Raw genomic sequence first — 23,312 nt, forward strand, 5'->3', positions numbered from 1 at the left:
TGCTCCCAAGATGGCGGCGCGGCAGTGACGGGAGGCGGCGGGAGGTGTCCGCGGCGGGACTGAACGGCGGAGTGCGGCCTCGGCAGGATGATCCCCACCGAGGAGGTGTCGGCCCGCAGGAGGGAGATCGAGGACAAGCTGAAGCAGGTGAGGTTGGGTTGGGGAACTGCTGCGGGGCCCTGCGCCTGCAGCCCGCAGCCCGCAGCCCGCTGCCCAGGAGCTGGGGCTGGGAGCTGGCCTGGGAGCGTCTCGGCACCCTCTAAGGGCCTGGTCACCCCGCTCCGGGCCTGGCAGCATCCCCAGGTCCCCTTCAAGGCTTACGCCCCTGGTTTTTTGGGTCATGGGGTGTCTGTCCCTCACTTCGGGCCTGGGGCTCACCCTCTTAGGGCCTGGTATCTTCTGGGTCCTCAGGTCTAGCCTGTGAGGCCAGCCCTTGCAGGCTGCTATTCCCCCCCCGCCCCCTCCCCCCATCTCTGGGCTTCAGTGACTTGAAAACAGCCCTTGGTGGTCTCTTTGTGTTGGCCACGAGTTCATGGCTGCGTGTGGGGTTTGGATGGTGCCTGTGCAGCAGCTGTGTTGTGCTGCAGCAGGGAAACGTGTGGCCTGAGTCAGTGTGCCTCTGTGGTAATGGTGTTACTTTTATATTGTGCTGTGACTTTAGTGTGCTGAGGCTTGTGAGCTCAGAGTACTGGAGGGAAACAAGTAATCCATAAAAACCTCACTTGTAACGTTATGTGTCTCTTTCCTTGGGTCCATTGCCCTGATTTCTGTTAAGAGATGGCATATTAAAATGTGGCTTCAGCATCAGACCAAACGTGGTTTGCTGCAGTGTTTGGCAGGACTTGTAAAAACCTGTGTAATGTTTAGTGACTTAAATGCTTAGTGTTCAGAATTGAAGACTCTTTTTTTTATCCTACTGGCAGGAAGAGGCAACTCTGTCCTTTATCAAAGAGAGCCTTGAGAAGAGTGACCAGCTTACAAATAACATGGTAAGGAGGTCCCTGAAGTTCAGCCCTAATGGTGGGCCTGGGTGTACTTTTTCGTAGGAGAATCTGTTTTCAAGGCTGTCATCGTGCCTGTTTGAGGAATGCAGAGTAATAAACTACTTGTTCTGCATCTGTGTTTTACACTTAAGTGGCTGGGCAAAGGGGAAGATTGATGAATGTTTCAATCCTAAGCTTCTCTCCTGGGGAGGTGAGGGCTCAAATGAACTGCTGGCCTTGTCTCTTTACGGTCTGCCCTCTCTCTTGGGAACAGGTATTAATAGACCCCAGACTAGTTTGTGCAACAGCATCATGTTGTTGCTTCATAAAGTCAGGTCTTGTTTGGAGTTTATATTGGGAGTGTTCTGTTTAAGTAGAAAGTAATTCTGCTCTGATTGCTCATAAGCCCTCAGCTAGTATACTGTGTCCAGTTTTGGGCTTAGTGCTTTAAGAAAGTCATAGAGGCACCACCAGAGAAGTGTGGAAAACATAACATAGGAGTGAATCTTGAAAGAATTACAATTTGGCCTAGAAAAGATGATATTAAGGCACCCTTTATGAGCTTACTAAGGTTTTTCACCTTTCAGAAGCTATATCACAGTCCCTCTTAAAGAACAAATGTCTATGATGGAAAAGAAGGTTCACACTATACTGGTCCTGTGCCTTCATGTTGTGCATCTCAGGTTTGGGTCTTAGTGGTATGGAGCAAAGTGGCTGCTGGTTTATGCTTTTGTTGCTCTTTTTACCTAGGGCACCTCTGGGAAGTTCTTGTGGATTTGTTTCCTGCTGTCAAATAAAATTTTGCTTCTCCTTAGTACTGTCTTGGAACATTATTTTCATGATTTACAAGCATTTAGTTTGAGATTGGCCCATCTCTGTATGGCAGGTGATCAGTTTTGTAATTATTGATGGAAATTAGGACATAGAGGGATTAAGCAGCCCACCTGAGGAGCCATGGCAAATTAGTAACAGAGCCCAAAAAGAGCAGCTGTGACCTGAAGGTCCCTGATTGCCCTGCTCTGACTACTACCCTACTGTGTGGATCCAGGTGGAAGGATGTCCTCAGCTCTCTGTTTCTTGGCTTGTAGGTTTCTATCCTCTCCTCCTTTGAAAGTCGTTTGATGAAGCTGGAGAACTCGATCATCCCTGTCCATAAACAGACAGAGAACCTGCAGCGCTTGCAGGAGAACGTGGAGAAGACCCTGTCCTGCTTGGATCACGTCATCAGCTACTACCACGTGGCTAAGGACACAGAGAAGATCATAAAGGAAGGGTGAGTTGCGCAGCTAGATCTTGCTGGGGAGCTTCATCCTATTGAACTTTAGGGATAGAGGTAGAGGAGCTGACTCCACACACTCATCATAATGTTCCTTGTTCCCTTCCCACACTCTTTCCCCACCATCAGTCCACCAGAAAGCTTTCTGACTTGACCTTCAGCAGTCCCCAGAGGGCAAAGTCTCCTCAGATTCTGCACTGGTGTCTCTTCCAGGTTTTGCCCACATGATGCCATATGAATCTCGTGAGCACTAGTGGCTTCTCTTCTTTCCTCTGCCTTTTTCCCAAAGGCTCTTCCTGCCCTGTTGATGTTGTTGCTGCATCCAGGAGGAATCGGAACTCTTCTAGAGCTTGCTTTCAGTCTCCAGGAGGGTGTTGTGATGACCCCTCTCTGGGGTGGGATGTGGGGCTGCCTTTGCCTGCCCATCAGGGCCTGACTAGGAGAGGAAGGCAAAGCTGAGAGTTGTGTGCTGCTCAGTCATCAGTACTTCTGCACTTGCTGAATGGATTGGGTGTTCTGCTGTGGCATTGAGTGGAGGCAAAAGGGAATCCCATGATCTCCCAGTTGAAGAAAAGGGAATTGAAATTTTCCTTGTTATTTTTATCCTGAGCTCAGTCTGGTGCTTTATTGATATCTTCTTTCTTTGCTTCTTGGGTCACTGCTTTTTATTTTTGGTTTTATTTTCAGCCCCACTGGGAGGCTGGAGGAATACTTGAATTGCATGGACAAAATCCAGAAGGCAGTGGAATACTTCCAGGACAACAATCCAGACAGCCCAGAGCTGAACCGTGTGGTAGGTTGTGGGTTTGGAACCTGGCATGGGTGAGAGAGGGACAGATGTAGCCCTGCCACTTGCCCTCTTGCTGTGAGAGGCTGATGGGCTTGCTGCATGGTGAAGGAGGTGTTTGGGCACAGCTGAAGAAACAGTTGTTTTGGCTTCTGTTTAAGTCTGTACTCGGCAGCATTTCCTCTTGTGGCCTTTTGCTCCCTTTATGCGTTGCGCCAGTAGGACTTCTGAAAGCATCTCTTGCACGTGTGGTGGAGCTGATCGAACCTTCTCCTGAGTAGCTCTTGTCAGTCCTTCAACTTCTGGAGCAGAATGGGAGATCTCTTTAAATCCCACTTGAAGACTGAGCAACTCCCAAGCACTTTTTCATTTAACTTGCTTTAAAAACCTCTTAGTTACAGACATTGTTGGAGTTTGAAGCATGTGGTACTTGACAGTCATTAGAAGCACTGCAGAAAGTACATTCTTGTGCAGAAATCCTTGTGAGTGACTGATTATAGAAGCCCTGTGCTGCTTCTGTCCTTCTGCTGTTTTGTGCCAGAAATCCCTCTTTGAGAGGGGCAAGGAGTCCCTGGAATCAGAGTTCCGCAGCTTGATGACACGACACACCAAGCCAGTCCCACCCATCCTCATCCTGGACCTGATCAGCGGGGATGATGAAATGGAGACGCAGGAGGAGATGTCTCTGGAGCACCTGCCGGAGAGTGTCCTGCACGATATCATCCGCATTTCTGGCTGGCTGGTGGAAAACGGCAGGAATCAAGGTTGGTACTGCGTGTTGTTCCCTTGTAGCTCTGTACCAGGTTAGTGCTCTCCAACTACATGTGGTTGAGACCAAAAGTAGGGTGTTGAGGGTTGTGTGTAGCACTGCACAGCTTGGCCTGTAGATCGCACACCTTCGGCAATGAAGCCTCTGCTCAGGTGCTGCTGTGGCTGACAAACCACGAGTCACGCTGCTGTTGGTAGCTGGCAGCACTGGCAGAACTAGTGACTGCCTCAGTGGCACCTTCTAGGTGAGTAGTTCAGTCTCCTTTCAATCACCTTAAGATTCTGCTCTTTTTACAGCGTTTGTAGTGAGACTGAAGTGGTGGTTTGTCAGTTGAACAGAATGATTTCCTGGTGGATATGAGGAGAGAAAGAGCTGTGTAAATAAAGCACAAATTATCTTAATGCATAGTCTGTCCTAGAGCAGAAATCCATTTAACTTGAATCTCTAATACCTCCTGATGGAGCTGCAACTATCTAGTGTTCAGGTATGATAAATGGGCGAGACACTGATCACTTACTCCCATTTGGGAACTGTTTATGGACAGAACTTTTTGTATTAAATATGACACAGGGCAGGGGGAAAGCAGCATAGTTGACTTTCTTCAGTCAGTACATGTCTCTTCTTTCCTGTTCTGCAGCATCAAAATCTGCCTACAGCTTTGTTCTCCTTTATTAACTTTTCCTTTGGGAAGGAATGACTTTGTGGACTGGTTATAGGAAACCTGTACTTTCCCATACATATAGCTGCTAGAATCACCCCCTGCCTCAATGATTTATTTCTGAGTGGGAATTACTGTGCTTACCAAGTATGAAGAACATCTTTAAAAGCTTCTTAAGAATTTTTCCATGATCAAAGGTGACTCAATATAGTGTATTTTGTTAGTCAGTTTGTATTCCGCTTTCAAGTTATGAACACCTCATTTAGTTTCTCAGTGCCCTGAATCCTGAGAAATGTGTAAAGTCTCTCATGCCAGAAACTGAGCACTTGAATTGACGACGTCTTGCACAAATGTCTCCCATCACTTCCACAACTGATATGCTCTTGGTAGTGGTGCACAGACTTATTGTTGTGTGTGGTGGGGAGGCTGGAATGAGTACTGTAGGGGAAGGAGGGAGAAGAAGTTTTTGAAGGAAACAGGCTCTGGGAGGGAAAAACACTTGGGGTCCCACATCAATGCTAGTAAGTCCCCTTGGGGCACACAGTGTTTCAGGAAAGGTTTGGTTTGTGATACAGTGTTCCCTGTTTGCTTATAATCTTGTTTCTATCTTATCTCCTTAGACTTCATGACTGTTTACTTCCAAATCCGCTCTGTCCAGCTCGACCGCTCCATCAAGGGGCTGAAAGACCATTTCCGTAAGAACAGCTCTTCCACGGGGGTGCCGTATTCCCCTGCCATTCAGAACAAAAGGAAGGACACCCCCACCAAAAAGCCACTCAAGAGACCGGGTGAGTCCCTGAAGCGGGTGATCACTGTACTGTGTATCCTCTTGCCTGGGTATCAAACGCATATCTGCAGGCCATCTCACTGCTGAGGTAGCCTCTGTGTCTAAAAGGTGCTTTTAGGACAGGAGCAGGGGTGGGATTTTGGAGATAAGCACCTCTTCTCTGCCCTGGATTCAGTGTTGAGATTACAGACATTTTCTGTCTCTGTTTGTCAGGTCATCTGGGCAGTGTAAAGGAGGAGAGGGGTCCTGTATACAGGCAGAGAAAAGGCCATTGCCTTAACAAAGGAGTTGAGTAAAAAGAGACCTGAGAGGCCTATAAAAGGATATGATCTAAGAACAGCTGTCCTCAGCTTTGGAATATGGAATGTAGACTGTACCACAGCAAAATAGAAAACTCAGATCTGATAAAACACATCACTCTAATCATTAGTTATGAATAATTATTATTGTGCTAGAAACCAAGGATTCCTCAGGAGTTGAGATGGGGACTAGGCAGGTGCCTACCGAAATGAGACCCAAAGTTGTCTGAATTTTGGAAGGGCCGTTAAAGCTTTTGTCTCGGCCTGTCTTTGGAAGAGCTACGAGTGTGGCTGGTGGGTTATTCCACCTCTCCTCAGAATGGAGCTTTGCTGCATCTTCTGCAGCTGGTGAGGCCGGTCATTCGGGGTGTATGGGAGCACAGAGCTGGAGTTCCCATCTCTGCAATGTGCCATCTAGTGGGAGCACGGCCAGAAGGAGCCAGCACGTACCTCCCACAGCAGCACAGTGATATTGTCCCTCTGTGTGTCACAGCACCCTGTTGTCTCCTCTGTAATAGTGGTGAAAGTCAGAAAAGTTCATGTTTCTGTAGGTTCACCTGGCCAATACTCTCCCACCCTAGTATTTTTTCCTGTGTTGTCCAAATACTCTTCCTGGGTTCAGGAAAATAGTAAGAAATGTTGGTAGGGACTGGGAATGGATGGGATGGGGAAAGGGAGGAAAAGAAATACCCATTTTAACTGTGTTGTGTTTATTTTTATAATCCTGATGTGAATGCAGTCCTCATCCCAGGTAATGTGCGTCTATGTGTGCGTGTGCTGGCCCTGGTGCTTGCTCTCTTCACTTCTGTGTGTGGAGAGGCTTTGCTGGGCCTCTTCTTGCTAAAGCAGAGGGTGTGCCTGGGATATTTGGAGAGGGAGGGCTGGCTGGGGAAGGCTCTGACATCCAGAGATCACCCCTCTGGTCTTTTAAAATCAATCTGTGCTATTGCTGCTGTGCTCTGGAGCTGTTCCTGAAAGCTGATGTGCGAGTTGCAGTTGGTGAATGCAGTCAGTCTGCGAATTTCAGTGGATTTTCCTCTGTTAGCAGAGAACCACCTGACAAGGGGATGTCTCACCCCACACTTGGCTTTCCTCTAGAGTTTGGCAGGTAGTTATTTGCATAAGAATTTGCCCCCAGTGTTGGGAGACCTGTAGAGGGCAATACCTTCTGCTAAGGAGAACTAACTATGCTGCAGACGGGAGAAAAACAGCATTTAAATTGCTCCTAAGCATGATGGCAGTCATTTGCTTGGCTCCTGAATAGTGGCTCCTGCCCAACAGCATGGTTACAATAGGTAAAAATTATTTTTGTGTGGTTCAGTAGCTCTGTACTGGAAGGATGCCACATGGGGATCTGTAGTTGAGCCATGGGGAACTCGGGTTGCGAATGCTTTGGATTTGGTCCACGGTTCTCAGTTATCACCTGATACTGCAAAGATCTCTGGGTTTCGATTGCTGTGAAGTCAGCATGGTCAGCAAACGTTTCTGAGCAGCCTGCCAAATTGTAACATCTCCCCTATGCTCTAGGTAAATAGTCAGAGATGGAGGGGATTTTTTTTCATGGGCAGGTTAAAAAAAAAAATCACTAGGATATTTTTTGATGAGTCTCAGATCTTGGATGCTCACATAGCACAGAAAGGAGCCCACACATTCGAGAGCACAAAGACTTGTTCCCTACAAACAGGGCTCCTAACAAAAATGGATGCATTTGGGCATCCAGAATTACTTGTTGTGATGAATGTCTTGGCTGTAGATTTGCCAGGAGATTTCATGTCTTTTTGCCCAGTTTACTTTGAGTTCATGAAATGGGACAGGTAGAAGGCACAGAGCACTGTCTGAATGCACTTACAGAGCTGACAGTGTATGAAGGAAAGAGCATTTCAAATGATCTATTGGGGTATTGTTAATCTCAAGAAAAAATAGTGGCTAATTTGTCTCCAGTCTTCCGTGAACCAGGACAGAGAACCAGACTGTAGCTCTTGAAGGACAGGGGTGGTTAAACCTCATACACCAGCCATCTCTTATGGCTACTAAATTGTACTTAAGTGAAGTTAAAAGTGGAGAAGAAAAATAGTCTTTGAGCAGAGATTCACCCATTTTTCTGCAGTTCCATCAACTTTCAAGGACAGCTCTTGAGGTGGAGGTCTTAGACCCTCTTCACACGGGCACAGTGGCCCTTTTCATAGCAATATTCATCTGGTGGTGTTTGATTCCCCTGGTTTTAGCCTTTGTTCAATTATGAACAAACGTATTTTTTTTCCTCTGGTATTGCTTCAGCAAGTAAAGTCAAGTTCTGCCAACGTGGGTTTCAGACAAGCGGGTTTTCTCATGTTTCCAACAAGTAAGTTGGTTTCCTTAGACCTTAAGGGAGAATATCCCAGTGCACACCCCCGTGTACATTTTAACCTGTTGCAAGGGATAAATAACAAACTAAATCTGATGTGCTATAACTTGTTTACCCACAAAGTGAAGCACAAGAGAAGCTACAGCTAAAGGGAAGGTGAGGTATTAGGGACAAGGTACCAAGGCAGAGACCCCCCCCCTTCTTCCCCAGGTACTAAGGTGGATTCTGGAGAACATGCTCCGTATCCATGTGTTGTTTCAGAGGTTCTTCATCTCCCTGTTATCGTTTTGTTTGTTGGTGTACCCTGTACCATCTCCTGTTGTTAGAGCATGCAGTTGAAAATCTGACTGCTGGAGATGCTTCTAAAGCAGAGTTGTCTCCTCTTAGACAAGACTTGCCAAGTCAAGTTGAACTGATGAAGCAATCTGTGTTTTGTTTGGTTTTTTTTAGTAGTTTGCCATTTGAAATGTCAGCAGTCTGTCTCAGAGGGCAAGTGTAGTCAAATTCCCCAATCATCCTTCTGCAAACATAGGCACATAAAATATTGCTTCTATGGGATGCCTGTAGACCTAGTGCTCTTTTGTTGGCTTGAAAGCAGTAGGTAGCTCGGAAGCTCTGCATTGCCAGGGCCAGAAGATGCTGGTAGGGGCACCAAGCCTGGCTGCCTACAAGCAAAAGCCAGAGAGCTTTAGCCAGTTTTATAAAGACTCCTGCAGCTGGTGCTTAAGAAAAGAGGATGCGTTGCCCTTCTGCTTGGTTAATGGAAGAGAGAGACAGAACAGTGTGCAATTGGGTAACTGTGCCTTGTGTGTGCCCAAAAGCCACTTTATTTAACAGTTGGGCCACAGGAGCAAAAGTTTCAGGTGGTTTTTTTTGACTTTTGGGAGCTTTGGGGGCTCTTTTCAAGCTATAGGGGAGCCCTTTTCCAGTTTACTTAATGCTCCGTTTTACCTAGCAGTGAGGTGCTACCTGAAGGCAGGCTGTGGAGTCTTTGTGTGGCAGAATAAAGAGCCTGTTCCCGCTTCCCATATTGATCACTGCCTGGCTTGAACGTGATGTTTTCATTAGGAGCTGAAACGCCATCCCATTTGGTTTGCGAGCTGCCTAAATAGGGGAAAACAGTCATGGAACAAAAGCATTTGGCTTCCACTAGAATCCGTTAAAGCCTAATTACAATGCTGAGTAAGAGGGATACAGCAGCACTGAAGTGATGCCCATGAACACTTGTGTGTGTCAGCGTAAAGACAGGTAATTGTGCTTAATGCAAATAAAATGCAGCAGAGGCGTTTCAGCTCTCAGCTGAGAAGAAAGTGTCAGGGGTGGGCTGTGGAGACGTGCACTGCGTACCTGTGAAGTGAGATCCTGTTGACAGCAGCAGCAGTTGTACTGTCTGCTTGGTTTTCACACCAATTTACACTCTTTCTTTTATTATTCCCCCCCCTCCCCGCCTTCCCCTGGATGCTTGAAAGTGGGAAAGATGAAAGAACTGGTAGAAGAACAATACCTGGGTTGAGCTGCTCTGCATCAGCTGGGCTGTGGTGACAGCAGTAAGAATAGAGCTTAGTGCATATCTCCAGAGCTTGCTACAGCCCTGCTTGCTCAGAGGAACTTGCTGTTGTGCCCAAGCTCTTAAGGTTTCTGAAAGTAGCTAAGAATAAAGTGAAAGCGTTGGGTGCGAAGAGCATCGGGAAGCTTGGAAGAAGAGGCGTAGCCCTCTCATCTGATCACATGGCGGAAGCTAGGAGCAAATGCATCGGCACAGCAAGGGTGTAAGTCTTCCCACCTCCCTGGTGTGGGTCTAGAGGGGAGAAGTTTCCTGCTAGAAGAATGTGGTTTATGGATATGATTTTTGTTTTTCTTTACTAAGTGGTTGAGAACACTCTGAACTGGTAGAAGAAAAATGTTGCCAGTGCAGCATTACGCTTTAGGAACCGTGTTCTGTTATTTAGTAAGTGCACCAGGTTAAGGCAGCTTGGTGATTGAGCAGGAACTTCTCTCTCCTGTTCTCCTCCATTAGAGATGCAGTGTCTGGGGGGCTTGAAGTTTCCTTCCCCCTACCATATATCTATTTATGGGATGGAGCTGTCGTGCACCCAGGATGCTGTTCTGTAGCAGTGTGTACTTGGGCTTCCGCTCGGGATAGCGGGCCTCAGCGTTTGGGCAGCCAACGCTCATTTCCAGGCTGCGCTGTGGCTTACAGTTAGTAAGGATTTTCTGCATGTTTGAAGTATTTATTACTTTAAAGCGGAAGAACAATTCTTAATTTTGGCAGCAGCGTTTTTTATTTCTTGGATCCTTCTGCATTTGCTCAGCCCAGTTCTGTTTCATCTGGGTCTCCTATAGAAACTCCTTCTGCCTTCCCAAAACTTCACGTTCCCTGTTGTGCAGGCAACAGCAAAGCTCTACTGTGAGAGGGTGTCCATGTGCTTGTGATAATTGTAGCTTGTTGCATGACGACTAACCTTTTAATGTGGAAACAGTGCTTAGTCTTCAGTTGTCACATTAATGCTTTGTTTTGTGCTTTCTAGCTGTATATCCAGCGTTGGCTTTTGTTCAGTTCTGTCTGTTTTTTGTGTGTGTTAAGTATAAATCTTTTAACTCAGTGTTATTTTTTTTTCCATGGTTTTAATTGATTTGCAGTTCCTTAGAAGAGAAGTGTCTTGGGGATTAGGGTGACTTAATGTGAGTTAGACAGGGGTGGGCAGAATCCATTATTCTATGATTCCCGTGGTGGGAATTGCTGCTAAAATTGCTCTCTTGAGCCCAGAGGTTGTCACCCTTTTATCGCTTCCTGTAATGCCAGAGATCATTCCTTGTCTTGGCTGTGGGGCTCCTGATGGGTCTGTATTGAGCATGCTCAGCAAATACCCCTCAGAAAGGCACCTCTTTCTGCAGCTCTAACCAAGCGGCTGCGACTGGGGCTCTGGGGAGCGGGCAACGTGTTGTCAGACAGGAATTGTCCGTACTGCAAAGCCCTGCTTCCACAGCTGAGGAAAAGCAGCAAACCTTGTGTGCTTGGCTGCAGAGTACTGGCTTAAATAAACTCACTGCAGGGAAGGGTGCTTCATTGCCTCCCTTCTCTGGTTGTGTTTTCTCACCCAGCCATACACCTCATCAAACTGATCTGAGCACTCCCTGATTCTGTAACCCTGGCTGGAATTCATGCCCCCACCCTCAAAACAGGGAAACAGTCTGGAAATGTCGTCGTATCTGCACGCTTGGACATGAGTTTGGGGTTCACGTTCCTGTACTGAGCATGCTCATTGGTGCCCAGCATCCTCTTGCTGGGCCCAGGTGACTTGCTGGTGGAGGGCTGGTGTTCTGGGTTTGTTTTCTTTCACTCATTTTCTAGGTCTTCTTGTCTCTTCTCTCTGGCTCTGGTGACAGGCACGATCCGTAAGGCTCAGAACCTTCTGAAACAGTACTCTCAGCATGGTCTAGATGGGAAAAAGGGGGCCTCTAACCTCATTCCTATGGAAGGTAATCACAGCTCTAGCTACTTCACCCTTGACTTTCTCTGTGTATCAGCCTTGCTTTTCCAGGTGGGACTTCCATTAGCCTAGTGCTTCGTGGACAGCCGTCCTTGGGGAGCCAAGGAGATGTTGGAGGGCCAAATTATTGTTCTGAATTTAGTGTCTGAATTTCAAAGTCTCTGTCAACATAAATACAGGTGGAGAGGAATGTTACCTTAAAGCAGTTGACCCACCATAGCCACCTGACTAATGGAAGCTCTGCTTTGATGACATCTGCTTGTGGTGTTTCTGTTCTCTTTTCTTTTTGCCTGGACTTTGAGACATTCAGTTTCCTAGTGACCTTTCCAAACCTGATGCTGAAGTGTCAGACCACAGCTAACTCAGTGCATTGTGCCTGCATATTTTCTCTGTGAAGACCTACCTAAATGGTTGTCTTCCATATTCTGATCTCCTCTGCTTGTAGAGGTTGTACCAGATAAGGAAGGTCACTTGCTTCAAAGCATCTCTAAGACCTTTCTGCCTCCTGCAGTGTGTGCATCCAAAGTAGCTCTCTTCAGCACCTACATTTTAGTCTACAAAACCCCAGATGGTGACTAACATCACTCGTTTGGGGGAAAAAAATTCTCGTGCTGAGCAGGAGATGGGCTTTGAGTTTGGATTTGTAATGGTTGTGGGTACAAATAGGACTTCTGGTGCCTGCTATCCCATTCAGAACTTATAGCAGGAGGTTCAAGGGACTCCTGTGGCCCAACAAATGACTTAACTCACGCTTCTCATCAGGTTTCAAAGGGTTGCTGCTGCTATATAGCCCAACAAAGGGATTTGGTCAGGTAGCATTCCTGGGACTGCGTAGGGAAAAAAGTGTCCATCAGATGAAATAAGCCAAGCTTGAAGCGGCTTCCAGCCAGTGTGAGCATCCATGCTGTAACCACCCTGGATAAATTGCGCCTTCTGTTTGTGCCGGCTGACATCTCACTAGGTCATGAGCATGATTTACGAGTTAAACACCTTTCCGATACCCTGAGCGACAAGCATGGGCCGGCTGCTGGTAAGTACCATGTTGTCACTTCATAACAAGCTGGCTAACATCCCTTCTTTTCAGCATGTTTCACAGTAGTTTTGTAGCCAGTGGCTGTTCATCTACATGGGCAGTCCTGGAGCATGGGCCTTCTCTGGCTAAGAAGCTCTGGCTCTTCTCAGTAGAATTCACTCCTACTAATCCCACACACCCCAAGCCCTCAAACAGGGAACCCCAGCTTTGTCCAACCAAAGACTGGTGGCCACCATGCTGAGGGGCACTTTCCCGTAGGTAGCTACTGGCTTTTTCAATGCTGAAGTGAAGCAAACAGGAAAGGGTTCACGTGTGGCATGCGGTACAGTGGGCCACTCTCCACCACAAACCACATCACGTTTGTGTGTCCCCTGCTGACCATAACTTTTAAAAGATCAACCTGAGGCACCTGTCAGTGTAGGGAAGAATTGGTTCTTTCTCCATCAAAAGTTGCAGATGTTACTGGGAGTAGAGAAGCAGCAGCCAATAGCTTAGAGAAGGCCTCTGTATGATCTTACTGTCTTGAGGTGGTTGCTACAGGGATCTGATTAATGCAGGATGGTGTGAGTCCATTTGTGTCTGTCCTGCTGACACATCCAGCTAGTGGTTGGCATGAGTTGATGCAGGCCCTTGTATCATACTGGCACTTCTCATGCCTACCACGTAGGTTCTTTGGTGTATCTTTTTCTGAGACATTTGTATGCTAGGACTTGAATATTTGCATTTGTATGCAGCATTGTATGGCAGGTAGCTCAGCTAGCTGTGCTGATATTCCTGCTTCACAGGATTTAAATGTTCATCTGCCTGGTTTTTATCCTGTGTTTCTGCCTGTGGGAAGAGGCTGCCTTCCAGGACAGCCTTGATTTCCCAGAAATGTTGATGCAAAATGGCAATTCTTCATCTGCATGATGGATGGAGATAAGGAACTCTAAAAATATAAGCAGAGATGTTGAATAATTCACCTCAGACCTTCCTGAGTTTAGTACTCTGTGTTCAAGCCCTTGATTAAATTTAGCCTGTATCCCAGAAGAGCTCCAAAGTTGCCTTCTGTCAGGAGGCTGGAAAGAGCTGCTGTCCTGATGTGTCTGTTTCCTGAACTGCAGATGACTTTTCATGCCTCCTGCAGGGTGTGCATAGCTTCCCATGCACAAACCCAGGGGGCAGGTGTGGTGAAATGATTCTTGTTCTCACGGAAGGATGGGTGCAAAGCCAGAATCACCTTTTCCAGAAGAACCTTGTGCTCCTGGTGTAAACCAAGGCCTTGGAGTGAGCAGAGCTGCTGGAAGCTCAGTGTGAGTTTTGTTCTCTCTTAAAGCCACCTTACCCTTACAGGGAGGGATGACGTCTTCGACATCGAGATTGATGCGTACATTCACTGCGTTAGTGCGTTTGTCAAACTGGCCCAGAGCGAATACCAGCTCCTGACAGAAATCGTCCCGGAGCACCACCAGAAGAAGACCTTTGATTCTCTCATCCAGGTAAGTTGAGCCTCTCTGCCTGGCTTCTCTTGTTAAGGATACACACAAAGTCTTTTTCCCTTCCTCTTCATTGTGAGGATGTGGATTCCACCACCTGCTGTGGGTGCCCAAGAGCACCACTGTTGCTAGGGTTGTCCTCCAGGACCTGTTTTGGGAACCAGGGCCTGCACAGACGCTGGAGAACATGTGCTCAGGGTCACTCACTGGGTACAAATGACCCATCAGCTAAATAGGCATCTTTAACTGGTATCCTGCATTGAGCCCCTTGTGCTGCCTGGGCAAAAGTCATGCTGCTTCCTTCTGACTCTCTGGCTTTGTTGCAGGAGTCATTAGATAACTTGATCATGGAGGGGGATAACATTGTCTCAGCTGCCCGGAAAGCCATCATCCGACATGATTATTCAGCTGTGCTCACAATCTTCCCCATCCTTAAGCATCTTAAGCAGATGAAGCCAGAATTTGACCAGGTCTTGCAGGTAAGCATGATGAGATTGGAGAGGGTCTTGTGGCTTGGGTTGTTTGGAGAACTTTTTGAAACGGATTATCACAGTGGCTTTGAAGAAAGCCATGCTGCTTCTGTCCTCCAGCATGGACTGGAAGCGACACAAATGCAGCTTGCTCCTTTCTGTGATGGTGAGCCAGCAACTCGGTATCTCTCAGCAGCGGTTCTTTTCAGTTCAAGTCATGACTCGGTGATGGACCATCTACATTATTCTGCTGTATACGTGGCCTCTGAGGTGTTTAATCTCTGATACTGTTGGGCTTAGTTTAGACTGTGCTCACTGACATCTGGAAGATGGTCTGCTCTGAGGAGAGCCTGCTTGAACCATGCCACAAGGTTTTCTAGGTATCAAATATGGCATCCAGGTTTAGCAAGGCTCCTTTCCATCTGCTTCCAGCTGGTGACTGTGATGCACCAACCTCCTCTATCACGTACTGCATAAGAGGAAACGTGAGAGGTAGCAAGTCCTGCTCACCGTTAGGGTCACAACATCTTCCTGTTCTGGCTGGCAGAAGAATGCAGGATTTAATGTGTTGTTGATGATGCTGTAAATATTCTCCTGGCGCTTGGGGAATTGAGTGTGAGATGCTGGGGTAGGGGATCAGGGAGGGTAAGTGCTGGATGGAAGTTCAGATACTGTTTGTTTTCCTTCTCTGATCTGTGATGGAACTATTCCAGGGAACTGCAGCAGGCACTAAGAACAAACTGCCAGGGCTGATCACTTCCATGGAGACCACTGGTGCGAAGGCACTGGAAGAATTTGCAGACAACATTAAGGTAGGATTCTCCTCAATGTTCTCTCTGGCAAGGCCAGCAGGATTGGAAGAGGCATTTTCTGAGCAGAACCCCTAGTTTAGCTTTCAGCTTTCCATGAGACCACGTGGTTTCTGACTTGCTGGACTGCTTTGGGTGGTCAGCTGCAAATACCAAATGCTTGGTGCTGATTGCAAATACAGGAGGCCTCTGCCTCAGACCCTTAACAGGCATACTACAAATAATTTGACATGAGCTTCCAGACCTTTGCAGATATCAAGTCAATATCAGAATTTAATCCTATTTAAAAAGAAAGGAAAACTGCTGACTTGAAAAGTTTTGGAGGACTCATGTTAAACTGTCCCTGTGTAAGGTGGGCTTGGTGAACGCACTGCCTGGTAGGTGAGCTGAACATTTGATGGTCAATGCTGAACAAACTCCTGTGGTTCTGAGCTGCTGGTGTGTAGGAGCTGTCTTTTCTGAGCACCAGGAGATGGCACTGCAAGAGCCGGGTCTGAGGATGTTGAGAGGCTGGATAAACAAGCCTACAGCTCACTTGCAGCAGCTGTTGTATTGTAGATGCCTTCAATTTCCTTACATGCTTACCTTATGTCTCTCTCTTCCCTTCTTAGAATGATCCAGACAAAGAATATAACATGCCAAAAGATGGGACAGTCCACGAACTCACCAGCAATGTACGTGATGATGATTTGAACCATCTTTTGTGAAAAACAGCTTCTGAAGAGGTTTTACAAAGAGCAGTAGGGAAATTTCTTAAGTTAAGCTGTCTTGGTATTGGAAGGGCAATTAACTGGCTTCCGTGGAGAGGTTAGCTAGTTACCCTTGCTAAGCCATGATGTGACTGTGTGGGTAAAACCCAAGAACTCAAGGAAGTATAGTGATTTGTTTCTTGAAGGCTTTTAAGTGTGGGAGGAGAAGTGGTCCTTCATGGTCCTTAATAGCAGAGCATAGGAGACACAATGTCAGTCATTCATAACTTCCCTCCCTTGCTTCCAGGCCATCCTTTTCCTACAGCAATTGTTGGATTTCCAGGAGACGGCGGGTGCCATGCTGGCATCACAAGGTACATAAGTGCATGGGGCCTGTTTGGGCACGCAGTTCCTTCCCCAAATTGTCTGGATATCTTTCCTAAAAATATCAAACCTCAACTTGCACTGTGAGCTTCTTCTCCTCCTGTCCTTCACCCTGTGGTTTGTCTTGTCCTGCCATGACCACATAGTTGGTCATCTGGAGAACTCCAAGGGGTGCAGAGAGTTTCCCTGCTGGCCTTCCACACTTGCTCCTATCAGGTACTCTTGGGATGGTGTTTATTGCTGATGTGCTGTGGGGTATCAAGAGAGGATGCCTTGGTCATTTAGCTTCAAATCTGACAGTGGGCTGGTTCTCTGTGACTGTGCTGGAGTGAGGGTGACTGGTCCAGCTGGGTTAGCTTTAGTTAGGCTGTGTGTTGATGAATTGCTGCCTTTCTCTGCCACATCCTCTGGTCATGCTATAACAGCAGCAGCAAAAATATTCTCCTCAGCAGCTAGCCAGGGTCAAGCTGGGACTCCTGAGCTATTTGTGTCATGTGCCCTACCAGAGAGTCAACTCTTAGCTCTGCTTTCCAGGATGCTGAAGAGAGTAATTCCAGAAAGAAATACATAGATCAGAAGCTGAGAGCTGCTGCCTCATGTAACGGGATGCTGCTGCATATCAGCTAGAGCGTGGTTCTTGGTTCTGTGCAGAGCAGCAGCTCCCAGCTCTATAGTGAGCCCTCGGCCTTGGCAGAGCTCATGCTTTCAAGTAGGTTGGAGTAGAGCAGGCTGAAGAGGTGGAGAACTGGAGATTCAGGGGGCGCAGGGACCTGAGGAGGCACAGGCCTCTAGCTGGTGTTTGGAGAGGGTTAGGGAGCCCATTAGGAGCAGAGGAAGGGGGAAGCTTACAGCTGCCTCCAGACTTTTATCTGCAATTCCTGCTTGGAAAATTCTGCTAGTTCTAAATTAACTCAAGCTAGGATGTCTCTGCTTGCCACACCTCCTCTAGCCACTGCCTTGTGCCCTTTCCACTTGCAAGCTCAGTGTGCGCAGAGCCTCCCTGGCCTTGACTCTCTTCCCTTGGCCAAAGAGCTGATGTGAGTTTTTTTCTTTGAGAAACCAACTGTTTCGCATGTCCTTCCCTGAATGGTGATGTCAGCACTTTTGTTTCAGTCTTGACATCTTGTCATGCAGTAGATAACTGTCATAGGAGCTGATTCAAAAGGTAGCGTAGGCTTTTTTGGGTTTTTTTATTGGTCATATAACAAAACGTGATCATACCCATGACACACAGGCCATTTCCTTTTTAATTGTGGCTCGTTGTCCCATCGGGTATAGAAGGATCCTGCTGTGTAAAGACAGCTTGAGAAAAATACCTCTTTGCAGTCTGTTCAATTATTAAATCTTGGATCTTGCTCTTGCCTGCTGAATGGCTCTGTAGGGCCCTGTATAGCCATGCAGGGATGCTAAAGTGCAGAGTGAGGGTGGGATGGCTTTGCTCAGGTGCTTAGGAAGGTTATATGGGCTGTGCAGTTCATTTCAAGGACCAGTAAACTGCTGCTGGCATGAGGGGGAGCTTTCCTTTGCCTTGAAAGTGGGTTTGAACTGATTTGGGATGAGGTGTCTTGCTAAATACAAACAATGCCTCTAGCAGGGGAAGGAGGTTAGACTCTGCCTTTCCTCTGTGATCTCCACTCCGTTTGTGGCCTTGGAGGGACTCCTGCCTGCTCTGCTGTGTAGCTGTCTGTGGCTGCTCTGTGTTAATATCTGCTTTGTTCTCAAAGGGATGGTGGTCTCTAACCTGTCTTTTTGCACTTTGCGTTTCTTTTTCTCTCTCCTCCCTCCCCTTTTCTCTCTGCTCTGCCTAATCTTTGTAGTTCTTGGGGACACATACAATATTCCTTTAGATCCCAGAGGTAAGCAAACTTACCCACACGTACCTGTTCATATTGCCTCGGACTCTGGTGATGTATGTTAATTCTTTATCCTCTGGGAGTGGTAAATAAATTAACACATTAATTGAAAAGGGAAAAAGGGGAGGGTAAGTAACTCTTGCCAGTGGGCTGGAGAGAATAGGGAGGGCTTGTCACCAGCAGACAATGACGGATACCACATGAGCTGAAACAGGCTAAAGACACTTTCATGGCACTGAATCTTGTTGGCACGGATAGCAAATTGGCCCAGCTGGTATCATGCTTTATCCCATGTGCGCTCGGCTCCTTATTGTCCAACTCCCAGCAACAGGAGCCTCGAGGCCTTTCCCATGGGGTGCTCATGAACTCGGACCACCCGAGCTAGGCCTGGCTGCCAAACTCTCTGGTGGGCGGAGGAGGAGATAGCTGCCCCACGTGTCCTGTGGGACCCGTGCCCACAAGCCCTTGAGGACAGAAAGCCATCTCTTATGCATAGACAGAGGAACATGTGCCAGCCCAAAGTTGTTGCTTGTAAGGGCAGGCTCCCATGCTGGCGCAGTCCCTCGTACAGAGCCAAGCAGGCCCTATCAGCAACCATGGGGATGGCTGAAACTTTCCAGAGCCCTTCTGCTTGTTTCAGTTACTGTTGGCTGCCTGCTGTTGACAGCTCCAGCTCATTTGTTCTCTGGTTGCCAATTTCTAGTGCTCACAAACCCTTTTCAGATGGTGGGGGAAGGATGGGGAGGATGTGTTTAATGACTCTATTTCTGGTCAAGAGGATATCCTCTGAGCACTGGGAAGGGAAGGAGAGATTTCTGCTGGGGTGCTCGGCACCTGATGCAGATAAAAGAATTGAGGGGTGCAGAGCTCATCCACCCTCACCCTGGATAAGCCGCTGACAGTCGGCACTGAAGCAGGGATCTAATTTCACTGTTGACAGGAGCTCTGCACTAATTCCATAGCAACAGGGATGAGGCTTGTTTGAATAGAGGCAGGCTGACCACACATACCCCCCTTCCCCATGGCATGTTAACTGGCCTAAGACTCTTTTTCTTTTCAGAGACCAGCTCTTCAGCTAGTAGTTACAGTTCAGAGTTCAGCAGGCGGCTGCTGAGCACCTACATCTGTGAGTACTCTGCACACCTTCCCATTTCTGCCCCATTGTCTGTCCTTCGCTTAGCTCGTTCTTGGGTGAAGAACTCAGGCTGTGTCTCTTAGTCCATGTGATCTTCCCATATTTGAGCTGGAGTCTGATGGGAGGGATGGGAAAAAGGATCAAACTGGGAGTTTGACTGTTACAGTTAGACAGGACAAAGCACAGTGCAGCAGCTCGCTGTGCTGCAGAGCTGTTGTCATCAGTTGCCTTGAACCATTCTCACCCAGTGCTTTGCACCTTCAACCCCACAGAGGCTCCCAACTGCCAAAGGGGCTCTGGAAAAATCTCAGTCCTGTGTTTAACAGTACGATAGTGAGATGAGTTCACAGTACTACCTTGTGATGATCTGTTACAACGGGGATCAGGTCCTTTGGCTTCTTTGAGATCTGAGCCTGTGTCATGGTCAGGCTGTGTCTGATCACCTGTGCTGGTCCTGGGACTTATTCTGAACACAGAATGCAACCGTATTGCCAGTTGCAACAAAGGCACTAGCTCACAGAGAAGTTTTGGTGACTCACTGAGGACAGATCTGTGTGAGGCCCGTAGGATTGCTAACTACACGTGATTGTACCCTTGTCTGCATGTGCGGTTGGGGCTGTGCTGTTCACTTTGAGCCCACAGCGACAGTACAGAGTGCTCGGTTTGGATTGTCAGTAGTGAGAAGTTTCAGTGCAAAACTTCTTGTTCTCTGTTTTTCCCTCCTTAAGGCAAAGTGCTGGGCAACTTGCAGCTTAACCTTCTTAGTAAATCCAAGGTTTATGAAGACCCAGCTTTGAGTGCCATTTTTCTGCACAACAACTACAACTACATTCTGAAATCTCTGGAAAAGTAAGTGTGTATCTGGGTAAACCTCCCTGAAGTCCAGGCTGATTCTAAGCATGGTTTTGGAGCACAGCTGTGCATTGAGTGCATCTACTTGCAGGCCTGTCTCATATCTGCTCTTTCTTCCATTCTTGAAACTGCCCTGTTGAAAGCTTTGCACTATATTATAAACATCACATTACACTGGAGTGGAAGATGAAACCATCAGAGGTGCCTTAGGTTGTAGAGAATCCTTTCATCTTGGGAGGACTGAGGACATGGCTTTGGAAAGTAACTTGGAGGAGTAGCTTCTGTCTCCCAGTTTGTGCATTTCAAGGTCCCTTTTATTGTAAAGGGCAGAAAAAAACTTGTTGATAGGGGCTTGAAACGTTGCCATCCTGCTAGCAGCCCCGAGAGCAGCTGGCTCACATGCTTCCTCAGGTTTTCTGTTCTTTCAGGTCTGAGCTGATCCAGTTGGTAGCCGTGACACAGAAGACAGCCGAGAGGTCTTACCGGGAGCTCATTGAACAGCAGATCCAGACCTACCAGCGCAGGTCAGGTGACCCCTCCTCCCTTAGTTCTGTCAGTTTGAGAGCTCTTTGGGAGCCAATGCTGCTGGAGCAGTGGGAGGGATTAGCCTAAAACAGAAACTTATCTAAAACCAAAGCCAAGTATTTTGGTTTCCAGGCAATTAATCTAACTTGGGAAGGGGTCACTGTAGAAAGTTTTGGGGTGCGTATTGTCTGGGGTGGCCTTTGGGTGATGGGTGAAGACATAGATGTTCTGGTGAGCCATGAGTAACTCCTCTTTCCTATCTCATTTCACATGTAGCTGGTTGAAGGTGACAGATTACATCTTGGAGAGAAACCTGCCTGTCTTTCAACCAGGAGTGAAGGTGAGAGGATGGGCAAGGATGGTTTTGAGATAATAGAAGTTGCTGGAAACCTCTTCTCCTTTGTCATACTAAAAAATTCCCAGAAACCTCCTTTATATGTCATGTCAGTATTGCTCTGCAGAGTCAATACTGTGGCTGAGACAAGATGGAGAGCAGCACTGCCTTCTAATCTCCCCTGCCCCAGATTCATACAAGTCTTTTAATCTCTGCCTCCATTCTTATATTTTCACCTGAGCAGATGCTTCTATTTTGGATTTGCAACATCCTGAGACCTTCCCTTAGAAAGGGCTGGAAGCATAAAGAAGTCTATTTTTATGTCTGTTCTGGCTGAAAATTATCCTTGTTAAACCTACTTCAGATGAATGTAGGGTGTGCTGCTCACTGCAGCTTTCTGTCCTCCCTGCTTTAGGAGAGGGAATACAAGCCAAGTAGGTAGGATATTACTTAGGTTGTATGGGGAGTTGTGGGCAAACACTGATGTTGGCAATTTATTTCTGGAGATGAAATAAAATCCTTTCCCTCCTTGTTGCAGCTCAAGGATAAGGAGAGGCAGATGATAAAGGAGCGCTTTAAGGTAAGGAGGTGTTAGATGGTGTAAGAACGTACCCTTGTTGTTGGGACAGACGGTCAGGCCAAAGATCTGCCTAAGGAGGAGACCTGTCTGTTGGTGATCAGCAGTGGAGGGGAAGAACATCAGACTCTGCATGGAGCTGTGATAGCAGACAGGACACTCACCGAGTTTTACTTTGGACAGGGTTTTAATGACGGGCTGGAGGAGCTGTGTAAGATCCAGAAGGCCTGGGCAATCCCAGACATGGAGCAACGGGACAAAATCCGCCGGGCACAGAAAACCATTGTGAAAGAGACCTATGGTGCCTTCTTGAACAGGTGATGACCTCTTGCAACATTGTCCTCTTTTCTTTGGATTTACTGAGGTGTTTGGGGCCTAGAGTAGCCTGAGCTCAGGCACTTTTCTGTTGTCCTGTCTTAGCTTCTCTACCTTGCACACTAAAACATCCCCAAGCTGAACTTCACTAGCTGCAAACATCTGCTGTCACCTTGATTCCTTGGTCAGGGTGAGTGCAGATGTTCTAGCTAGCACAAAGCTCTGAGCCACTCTGGGCTATTCATGTAAAACTGAGGAGACCAGTTGTAACCAGGTCACTTGCTCCCTACAAGATACTCTGTCAGGTTCAAGTGGGACATGCTGGAGTGGAGTTGATTTGTGGCAGAGGAGGGGCCAGTGGCTCTCTTTGCTCTGTTCGAGTCATTTGTCACCTGGGGGTTGTCTTCGTTTGCAGATACGGCAACGTGCCCTTTACCAAGAACCCTGAGAAGTACATCAGATACCAGGTCGACCAGGTTGGGGAGATGATCGAGAAGCTGTTTGACACGTCGGCATAAATCTCCAGCTGTCGTGTACTCTCCAGCTGCCAAGTATAAGTCAGCGCTCTCTCAGCAACCTGTGGGACTCCCTTCCCTTCTCCCTGCCCCATTGTGGTGAGCAGGGTGTTATATTTGTATTTATCAGATTTATAAACCTGTGGAAACACTACCTCCTGGCTGTCTTTGCCTTCTTCCGTGGATCCAGAGCAAAGGCTGCTGTGTAGGCTCCTACATTTGCACATCTTCAGGCCTGGGTATAAATGTTAACGCTTTGATGTGCAGCAGACGTGGTGAGTGTGTAAAAACAAAACCCCAAGAAAAACAGCCAAATGAAAAAGCCCCCCAAAACCCCAACCTTATGGGTACAGTCCTCCTGGTAAAGGCAGGAGGCCGTAAGCTCCAGATGGTGCTGCCTGCTTCCCTAATGGGTTTGGGGATTCTCAGTTCTGTACGATCCCAAAGGATTTTCACATTGTTACTCGTAACTGTAATTTAGTTCAGTGATGGGGTGAGATGCTGATTCTGTGTAGGGTGGTGCCTGGCCGTGGTGGTGCCTGGCAGGCCTGCAGTTCAGTTATGCACAGGGGATGTCTTACCCAGTAAGCTGTCCCAGTAGCGGTTCTCTGTCCTGCGTGAGGCAATGGTAGACGGAGATGGCAGGCTGGAGCCATGACAGAACAGTGAGGACCAGAGGGAGCTCCGTGGTGTCCTGACTGGTTGCTGCTCCTCGTTGACCTGAGGCAGAGCATATGTAGAAGCGTTCCCATACTGATTTCTGCAGAGCACCATCTTCCCATCCCTCTTTTTCTTTGTCTTCTGTCTTATTAAATCTGATTCATCTTTTTTCTGCAAGCAGCCAAATCCGTTCCCTTCATTTAACCCATGGGCATCCCATGAGAAACAAGTGCTACTCTCCCGTGTGCCTTGGAGCGATACTGCAGGCTTTGAAACGGGAGCCGGACTCCGC

The 23,312-nt window shown here is 47.5% G+C and overlaps 1 protein-coding gene across 9 annotated transcripts; it reads left to right on the plus strand.

The window, feature by feature from the left end:
• Positions 1 to 22,514, plus strand: EXOC7 (exocyst complex component 7). 9 transcript variants are annotated; one of them, XM_068413602.1, is made up of 22 exons: positions 1 to 147; positions 924 to 989; positions 2,072 to 2,256; positions 2,947 to 3,052; positions 3,588 to 3,810; positions 5,094 to 5,261; positions 6,299 to 6,310; positions 11,291 to 11,383; positions 12,356 to 12,424; positions 13,760 to 13,905; positions 14,229 to 14,381; positions 15,086 to 15,184; positions 15,793 to 15,855; positions 16,178 to 16,244; positions 18,072 to 18,110; positions 19,168 to 19,233; positions 19,971 to 20,091; positions 20,523 to 20,618; positions 20,896 to 20,959; positions 21,492 to 21,533; positions 21,714 to 21,847; positions 22,261 to 22,514. In XM_068413602.1, the coding sequence occupies exons 1-22, from the start codon at positions 88 to 90 to the stop codon at positions 22,361 to 22,363; spliced, it is 2,175 nt and encodes a 724-aa protein (XP_068269703.1). In that variant the 5' UTR covers positions 1 to 87; the 3' UTR covers positions 22,364 to 22,514. The 9 variants fall into 9 exon arrangements, with proteins under 9 accessions (XP_068269703.1, XP_068269706.1, XP_068269709.1 ...); XM_068413605.1 differs by lacking the exon at positions 18,072 to 18,110; XM_068413608.1 differs by lacking the exon at positions 12,356 to 12,424.
• The last annotated feature ends 798 nt before the right edge of the window (positions 22,515 to 23,312 follow it).

Source organism: Nyctibius grandis, chromosome 15 (assembly GCF_013368605.1).
Source record: "Nyctibius grandis isolate bNycGra1 chromosome 15, bNycGra1.pri, whole genome shotgun sequence".
NCBI classification, from domain to species: Eukaryota; Metazoa; Chordata; class Aves; order Nyctibiiformes; family Nyctibiidae; genus Nyctibius; species Nyctibius grandis.

Bases quoted from the DNA above. Each gene is read 5' to 3' on its own strand.
- EXOC7 (XM_068413602.1), top strand. From the start codon at position 88: ATGATCCCCACCGAGGAGGTGTCGGCCCGCAGGAGGGAGATCGAGGAC. The intron at 15,185-15,792 runs GTAGGATTCTCC...TTCCCTTCTTAG, and splicing joins AATTTGCAGACAACATTAAG to AATGATCCAGACAAAGAATA. The intron at 20,960-21,491 runs GTGAGAGGATGG...TCCTTGTTGCAG, and splicing joins TCTTTCAACCAGGAGTGAAG to CTCAAGGATAAGGAGAGGCA.